Here is a 9555-nt window from a genome sequence, read left to right on the forward strand (position 1 = left end):
CCATGTATGCTATATAACTATGCAAGATTATGGAATTCTCGGCCTAATGCTGCAGCCAGGATGTCCAGAACACTAGTAGGTACACTCATGATAAAACCGTAGCAGCTATATCGTGTTTGGATTAGTTTCGATCAGTATTTAATTCTACATGCAATGCAATGGTGGCAACAAGATGAGCTGATGTTGCAGCCAGGATATCCAGCACACTAGTACACTCTATAAAAATTAATAGCACATATGTCGTGTTTGGATTCGTTTTGATCAGTATTTGATTTTAAATACAATGCAGTGGTGGCAACTCGACGAGCTGATGCTGCAGCCAGGATATCCAGCATACCAGTATACTCTTGAAAAAAAAATAGCAGATATATCATGTTTGATTCATTTTGATCAGTATTACTACTTAGTACTTATACTAAATTAACTTAGGCTAATTTTGCGGGAAATCAGCATAGTCCCCGCGGGATAGGGATAAACGAATTCTTCGCAGATGAAGTCGCGGGCAACAGCTAGGTAGTGCTTAATTATTTTTTACTTTTTAGTTTCTTTTTTGGCGGCGTTTTTTTTCGGGTGTTATTATTTTATTTTTGCTGGCGTTATTTTTTTAACTGTGGTTTTCGCTCTGTCTGAGGATGTATCTTCATTTTATGCATGGAAAAAATAATCTACTTTGCACACAGCCGCGGCAAAAAACTCATTAGCAAAACCAACTTCAACCAAAAGTGTGAAAAATTCAAATCATGATGAGTTTCTGGGGCTTCTTTTTAGGATTCCGCAGTCAAAATGGCAGAAACGGAACCATTACTAATTTTAACTTCTTCTTCTTCTCTTTTAAAATATGGCTTTTCTGTCCTAATTAATAGGACGATTTCGCCAGTGTCAAGGTAAACTCTCTTTGAGAGGGATGTTGTATGTACGGTGATTGTAGTTTTTGCAACTTGATAGTAAAATTCCAGAAACCACGTGGAGACAACTTGCGCATTAAAAAATGTCAAACACGAGAACAATATAAAATTTTGTGATCACTGTTCACTGTTAAGGTTAATCGCCACATAAAACAAAATTATACTTTAACTAGCCAAAGAAACAAATAGCAAAATTAGATATTGTCTACATCCGCCATGTTCGAATGCTACAAATCGAATCCAAATTTTAACTTCAATGATTACTTGAAATTCAATCTGTGAACTAAAAAAAACCGGCCAAGTGCGAGTCGGACTCGCGCACGAAGGGTTCCGTATACAACATTAGCAAAAAACGGCAAAAAAAACTCGTTTTTTGCATACAACCCCCCATAGGAGCCCCCTTAAATATTTATTTTATTCTGTTTTTAGTATTAGTTATTATAGCTTATAGCGGCCACAGTTATAAATAACAGTGAAAATTTCAACTATCTAACTATCACAGTTCTTGAGATACAGCCTGGTGACAGACCGACGGACGGACAAACGGACGGACGGACAGCGAAGTCTTAGTAATAGGGTTTCCGTTTTTACCCTTTGGGTACGGAACTCTTAAAACTTATTTATTTCAAATAACACAGCCTTAATGTACATGCATAATGATTGAGGTTTCTGCATTAGCAAGTTGCCCATAAAGCACATACCGCAGGCCATTTAACCTCGTCCTGACAGTGATATGAAGGCAGAGTCCCCCTTTATTGCCCTCTCTTGCTCTGCGCAGCAATTTTATTACGTTGACACGCGAAAATGGGCAAATTATTCGACTTCGCACTTGCCCGCAAATATTTAGATAGGTAATTTCTATGAATAAGGGTGTGGAAAGGAGTGAAGATTGTGTGGGTACGGCAGATATTCGGTTACCTATTTGTGGCGTAAATTGTTTTGGAAAAGTATGGATTTTGCCCACGTAGCATCTCAATCATTGCCATGGATCATACTGATGATACATATATTGTTAAGATTATAATTGTGTCTATACTTCTTGATTCAGTGGTCGTCAAATTGGGTATTTGTGCGGCCCGCGACAAAGCAAATTATTTCAATAGTCAACTAGGTACGTGTCTATTTTCCAATAAATACTTTTTTCAATTTTCTTGAATGCGAAATAAATAACGAAATGAACCAAATATATATTTTTTTTTTCATTTATTTACTAAATAGAAAAACAATTTAACATTTTACAATAATGCAACGAGCAAAACCATACTAAGGTTTAACTGCCGTTGAATTCACTCACATAACCATAAGTTGATAATTAATCATGATTTATCTTTAGGCTAGGTATACAGGTAAGCTAACCCAAAGTTACTGTATCACGTTAGGTAAATTGCTTTAACAATGCGTTTACAGTGGTGTGGTGTTTCACACACACTCATAAGTATGTTGTGATCAAGTTCGTTAAGAATATTAGGTAACATGTATTCCCACCTCCGTTTTCCATATAAGTGGGCAAATGCCTTTACTCTACGGCCCGGTGCGATACCCGCATGGTCCTGTGTGGCCCTTGGCCAGAAAAGTGTGACGACCGCTAGAATCTAGAAAGTCAACAATTTTGTGTGTAAAAATGTTTTCTTTTCATCCTTTTTTACAGTACTGTGTGCAAAACTTCTACTGTGCATACAAATTTAAAATTTATACAAAGCGTGTTGTGTGCACATACGGGGGAGGCCTATGTCCAACAGTGTATATCCTGTGGCTGATATGATGATAATGATGTAAGTTTTTAGTAGAAAAATATATGGAAGAAATTACAACAATTCCTGCTTTGGAGCGGATCAAGAAGCGAGGACTACGCGTCATTACGTGGCAGCTTTTGGGCAGGTACGATCAAGGACTTTAATTCATAAGCCACCATGGAACCATTTCACAGTAAACGTCATAGTGACATCGCATTAACTACAAGGAAAATCGTAATGACTTTTCCTTTGAAAAGGTTCCATGTTGAGTCCTTGACCGTACGAGTATGACATCTCCAGTATGCCTCTTTCTTAAGAATAGATAAGTTGGACTGTATTTTCTACGTGGATCCATTCATCATCATCATCATCATATCAGTCATAGCCAGTAGGACATAGGCCGTAGGACGTAGTCCATCTTTGGCTAATGGCCTCCCCCATAAACCTCCAGTTGCTTCGGTCGGAAGCGGCCATACTAATATTATAAACGCGAAAGTGTGTTTGTATGTTTGTCCGTCTTTCACGTCGAAACGGAGCGACGTATCGACGTGATTTTTAGCATAGAGCCCGAGAGTGACATAGGCTACTTTTTATCCCGAAAAATGCACATTCCCGAGGGAATAGCGCGCGATAACCGAATTACACGCGGGCGAAGCCGCGGGAAAAGCTAGTACCTACATAAAATAAAGTGCCAATTAGGCAAGAACTTAAATAAAAAAAATACAGACTTTCTAGGTAAAGGAGCATTGCGCTCGAAAGCATGAACCCGTATAATGTTCTCTGCTAATTAGAAACCATAGGTGTGACAAAATGGTGCTGTTACATTGAAATATGTGAGTATGTGGCGTGCAAATTACTATTATTGCCCTGGATTTTGCGTGCTTCTAGTCTAGGGTTGCCATAAGTGTGGGCACGCAGACCGGGACATTTAAAGAAAAACCGGCCGAGAACGTGTCGGGCACGCCCGAAATAGGGTTGCGTAGCCATTACGAAAAAATACGGAATATTCCAAGTTTAGGTATATTTTATACCTTAGGCTGCTATTTACTCTTAAACTACTAGTAATTCTCTAGAAAACTTTACCGTTATAGTTTTCCTTGTAAGTTTGATATACTTACTACCATCCTGAATTTTTTCAAATTTTTCCACCCACCGGTTTAGTTTTTAAAGGGGGGGGGGGGGGGGGGGGCTTGGGGACGCCCGATTTTAATGAAAATTTGTATTTTAAAGTTGAATATTTTGCAAACAAATCACTGAATCAAAAACCGTAATAGCAACCCCTTAATGATTTTAAAAGACCTATATCCAACATTACAAGGGTGGATGAGAAAAAAAATCACCCTCACTTTACGTCTATGGGAGGTACTGTAAAAAAATATTTTTTATTTTTTTATTAAACCATTCTTTCGGCATAGTTTACATAAATATTCGTGCAAAATTACAGCTTTCTAGTATTGATAGTCCCTGAGCAAAGCCGTGGACGGACAGACCGACAGACATGGCGAAACTATAAGGGTTCTGTTTTGCCATTTTGGTTACGGAACCCTAAAAAGTAGTAAAGGTAGAAAAAAAGGAACTTTTATTACAACAATGTTACTTTAAAGGTTTAGTCCTTGCATAAACACAAAACAACTTATAACAGAGTCATTCAATGCCAGCGACCCGCCAGTAGGGTGCTCTGTTCGTAAACGCCTTTCGCTACAAAGTGGAAAAAGCACGTTATCGGCTATGTTAAATTGCTTAGCCCCCTACTAAATAACTATGATTTTTAAATCGGGACAATTTGCTTATCGGCCGGGATGCCGGGACACCATGCTTCAAACCGGGACATGTCCCGGCGTACCGGGTGGGACGTATGGCAACCCTATTCTAGTCATGAAACCTTGAGAGATATTTTGTCAGTTTTCTTGTACAATTGTTCCTTTACAAAGGAAACAGGAAAGGTTTAAAACCTCGTGATTTACAAAAGAATTCCATTGTGCGTTGTCCCGTATTCTGCAAATTCGGGGATACCTACTGTAGCTAAATGAAAATGTTTTGTGTTGCGATTGGATTTTCTGCAACCAATGAGCTATCAATATTTGCCTGAGGGGTTCTTTTGAAACAAATTGATTTTAATATGCAACATTGAAAGAAACAAAAAAATATTATGAGTTTTTCATAAAAACCATGGCACGTTTGTCGAATTAGAGCTTTTGGAGTTTCTGAGAGACCGGAACAAAAAACTAAAGTTAAAAAATAAGAAAACTACGGTACACTACGTAGTGTTCAAATAGTTCAAGAATGAAGAATACAAAATAATCTTCTTGCAGTTTAATGAGTGATATTACGATGATAAAAACCACAAGAAAATCTTAATACAGAGGAAAACCAATGTTTACGATTCACCATTTATTTTAGAGTGACACAGAACGGTAAAAAAATACAAAGTTCAATTAGACGTCATTGCACAGCACCGTAGAGGTTTCTAACATCCTCCCACCTTTGGGACGAAGACCCAAACCTTCTATCTTCACAGGACCTCGTCAGGTTGCACTTCCAGCGGGTATAGACGTTGATATGCCCGGGTGTACTCGCCGTCGGCTGTGCGTACTCTAGCTACTCTAGCATTTCCATCTTTTCCAGTATATACTTCTAAGATAACTCCTAAAGGCCACTTTATACGCTTCGCATCAGTCTCTACCAATACGACATCGCCTACCTTTATATTAGAGTCCCTCTCCTTACCCTTCTGTATGAGCATCCCCAAGTACTCGTTCCTAAACCGCTCTCTTAGATCTCCTCTTAGCTTATGCAAATACCTTAATCGCCTATTCAAAGAGTCATGGTCGAGCTGGTCTAAATCTGGAGTCTCGCTGGCAGGAAGCCCTTGCACGAAGCAGGCTGGCGTCAGAGGCTTCAAGTTTTCCAAGTTATCCGCGATGTAGGTTAGGGGCCGTGAATTCATCAAGGCCTCACAATCACAAAGTATGGTTGACAGTTCCTCATAAGTGACTGTTTTCTGTCCCAAGTTGCGTCGGAGAAGTTCCTTAAGAGAACGAATCAATCGCTCCCACCAACCTCCCCACCATGGCGCAGCCGGTGGATTGAACTTCCACTTGATGCTTCGCACACTGGAGTAAGCTGCTATCTCTTCCCAATTCAATGCTTTTAACAGATTATCAGCTCCGTGGAAGTTAGTGCCATTATCCGTGTAAATTGTGTTGACTCTTCCACGTCTTGCAATAAACCGTCGTAACGCCATGAGAAAAGCTTCAGTTGACAGCGATTTTGTTAGTTCCAGGTGTACGGCGCGGTATACAGCACACGTAAATAAAATTATCCACACCTTCCCTCCCGACCGCAGAAAGAGAGGACCAGCTAGATCAATACCAGTTACTTCAAAGGCAGCAGCAGGTTTTATTCTGTCCAGAGGCAAAGGTGGTAACGGTGTGTCGGCATGTTTCACCGATTGTCGCTTGCAGGTTACGCATTTTGATACTGTTGAACTAACAAGTCGTCTAACACCAGTAATCCAATAAGTCTCCCTGAGTACTGTCATCAGAATACCCGGGCCGGCGTGATGCAACATGTGGTGTTTCGAGGTTACTAGTCTTTTGATTATAAGATGCTTCCCAGGCAGAAATATCGGACATACAAAGTCTGTGGGCTCATCACTAAGTACAAGCTTTGTGCGAATTCTTAATAAGCCTTCCTCATCTTTAAATATTTGCAGATTTTTCGACTTTTTGATACCATCTGCCATCATTTCGGCTTGAACCATCTTTAAAAGTTTCTTCTCGGCGCTCTGAAACTCCTCACAGGTCAGTTCACCTCTTCGTTTATTTTTATTCTTGCAGTTGTACGCAAATCTTAATATCCAGCCAACCGTTCTCACTATCATAGTAAATTTGGAAAAGTAAGTCAGTCTGGATAGAATTGTACTAATATCTGCCGTAGTATTAGCAAGTACCACTTTCTTCCTTTCTTTGTTGACTTCTTGCTCATCAACGTTTAATTGAGACATAGGCCATTCACTTTCTTCTGCTTTCAGCCAAGCCGGTCCCTCCCACCATTTACTCTTCAGTAGGTGTTTAGCGTTGCAGCCTCTCGAAGGTAAGTCGGCAGGGTTCATCGAGCCTGGTAGATGATACCAATCTTCCACGTTAGTATATTGACGTATCTCCTTCACTCTGTTCTTTACAAAAATGTTCCAGTCTCCCTCAGTCGTAATCCAGGTGAATGCTACGCTTGCGTCAGTCCAGAAGTAAACTCGACAATTTGACAGTTCCAACGCTTCTTTGACTTGAATATACAAGCGTGTTGCAATTAGGTTTGCCATTAATTCTAAGCGCGGTATGCTGACTTCACGGACTGGTGCGACGCGTGACTTCGCTTGAACCAACTGCACAGTAACTTCTCTTTGAAATTCGCTTCGCAGGAAAATGGCAGTCGCGAATGACACCTTGCTCGCATCACTAAAGACATGCAGGCTGTTATTACATTTGTTTATTGTAGCAGAGGTAAGTCGACGCGGAATACGGCAGTCAATAAGCAAGTGAATATGTTTAGACCAATCGAGGTATTCCTTTTGTAAGTTAATCGGCAGTTCTGAGTCCCAACCCAGCTTTAAATTCCAAGTTTTTTGAATAATTCGTTTGGGCACAAGAGTAACTGGGCATGCCAAACCGACCGGATCAAAAACCTTTTGGGTTATGGACAACAAACTCCTTTTTGTAACTTTTTCTTCTAAGGTCACGTTTTGAACGAAGTTGACATTACAGTACAATTGATCTGTTTTCAAATCCCATATAAGGCCGAGTACCGACAGACTGTCTTCTTTTGACGTCATATCTTTATTGGTCATGGGAGCTGTGACCCAACCTCGTAAGTCAAATTTCGCCTCCAACATTAGTCTTTTCGCCTCTTCTATGAAGATTTGTGCTTCTTGCTCACTCTCTAGGCTTGTGACGCAGTTATCAACATAGAAGAGTTCTTGAGACGCTCAGCCGTGTCCTTATATTTTCGGTGTACTTTTCCAAATGGTAATTTATAGTCGCACCCAAAAGAAATGGACTAGACGTTACGCCGAATACCACACGACGATGGCGGTAGGTTATCAAGTCTTTTCTTTCATTATTCTTCCACCACAGAAAAGACAGATATCGTCTGTCTTCATCATTCAGTGATATCTGAAGAAAGGCTTTCTTAATGTCAGACGTTATCCCAATCGCATATTTTCTAAATTTGATCAGTAGTTTCGGAATGAGTTCAAGACAATTTATGCCCTTTTCTAGGAACGAGTTGAGAGAATTCCCATTACGATCTCGAGCAGACGCGTCAAAAACTGGACGAACTCTCGTGGTCAGCTGGAGCTCTTTATGACAGCGTGATGTGACAGGTAGTGTTTTGGTCTCGCTGTGTCATTGACCTCTTCAATTACGCCCTCCTTCAACCAATCTTCAAAGACTTGACAGTAGTTATCAAACTCGTTCAGCTTTAGAAGTCTTTGTGTTGTTGACATCAATCTTCGTTCAGCTAACTGTTTGTTGTCAAGAAGCTCTCCATGATTTGGTTTCCACGGTAAATCTACTTCGTACCGTCCTTCGTTGTTGATTTTGATCGAATTTCTAAACTGGTCCATTATGATAGAGTCAGACTTCGTCTTGCTTGCGACTTCCGCCGGGTCTCGTATTCCAAGAGTTTCTAAATCCCAAAGCTCCGATAATTGCAAGTTAGCCGATACTACGTTCGTCATTACACTGCATGCGTTCATTATGGGCCCTTGAAGTGTCCATCCAAATTTATTTTTCATTGCCACGAGGTTATTGTTCAGACGTATGAAACTGTCAGTGAGCAAAAAGCCTGCATAGTCTGCGCCGATTAGCAACCCGATGGTGGGCGTAGCCTCTTCGCCGACGTCACTCAACGCGATGTTATGTTTCTTCAACTCTTGAAACAATTCGTGGTTTGTGTTCAAACGAGGTATGTAGCCGCAGATCGTGGATTTGTCAAGCGCAGTAATCTTGCATTGAAACTCGTTGTCTAGGCTCGCGACAGTGAATTCGTAGCAGTTAAACGACTGCTTCTTAGTTTCAATCCCGCCGAAGAGACAGTGTGACAAAGTTTCTTTGCTGACAGGTTTAAGACCTAAATCCTCAATAATATCGCGACGTAAATACGATCTTTGTGCGCCCGTATCAATAAATGACCGTACCTGTATGCATTTATTATCGCTAATAATATTTACCATAAACGTTTGCAACAGTGTAGTACCAGCCTTATTTTGGGCTATATTGTTATTCAAATTTGACGTTCCGTCTTTGAAAGTTTTAACATTTTCATTTTGAATTGACGCTTTAATGTCAGGGCACATTAATACAGCATGACGTTTGGATTCTGATTGCAATGCAACTTGAAGACTTTTGTTACATATTTAAAGTGGTTTGAAATGCTGAAAGTCAGGCTGATTTTGTTGTAAAAATTAGATGAGCTTTTTTTCGATGTTAATAATACTTTGGCTAATTCCTGTTTAAAATCCAATCCAATCTGTTTACCAAAAATCCAATTCAGATAGAAAAGTAAACAAGCAGACAATATCTGCATCCAGGTATAAAATGACTACGTGCGTTGAATATATTGTATTAAACCGAAACCGACATTTCATAAAGGTTCAATCATATAAACCTGATTTACATTTGAAAAAAGCCGTAACGAAAACCTTTTCATGAAAACACAATCGTTCTATAAAGTTTCCCAATCACATCAGCGCTGAACGGTATCGTGTGTAGGTAGTGGGATTGAGATCCAATAAGCATTAAACAGCCATTAGATAGGCTCGACGCAATTTTACATGATTGCTTCTTTAAACTCAATACTTATACGAACATGAGTGCGCGAATGTTAAATTAGATGAGCTCGACATGGCCCCAAGGCTC

The 9555-nt window shown here is 40.0% G+C and overlaps 2 protein-coding genes across 2 annotated transcripts; both read right to left on the reverse strand.

The window, feature by feature from the left end:
• Positions 1-6465: 6465 nt before the first annotated feature.
• Positions 6466-7529, reverse strand: LOC141429932 (uncharacterized). The gene is made up of 2 exons (XM_074090489.1): positions 6591-7529; positions 6466-6546 (listed from the first exon to the last, which is right to left on the reverse strand). Exons 1-2 carry the CDS (start codon positions 7527-7529, stop codon positions 6466-6468), a joined length of 1020 nt encoding a protein of 339 aa, XP_073946590.1.
• Positions 7530-7982: 453 nt separating this feature from the next.
• LOC141429933 (uncharacterized) lies at positions 7983-8993 on the reverse strand. The gene has a single exon (XM_074090490.1). It carries the CDS (start codon positions 8991-8993, stop codon positions 7983-7985), a length of 1011 nt encoding a protein of 336 aa, XP_073946591.1.
• Between the last annotated feature and the right edge of the window lie 562 nt (positions 8994-9555).

This window comes from Choristoneura fumiferana, chromosome 7, assembly GCF_025370935.1.
Source record: "Choristoneura fumiferana chromosome 7, NRCan_CFum_1, whole genome shotgun sequence".
Lineage (NCBI taxonomy): Eukaryota > Metazoa > Arthropoda > Insecta > Lepidoptera > Tortricidae > Choristoneura > Choristoneura fumiferana.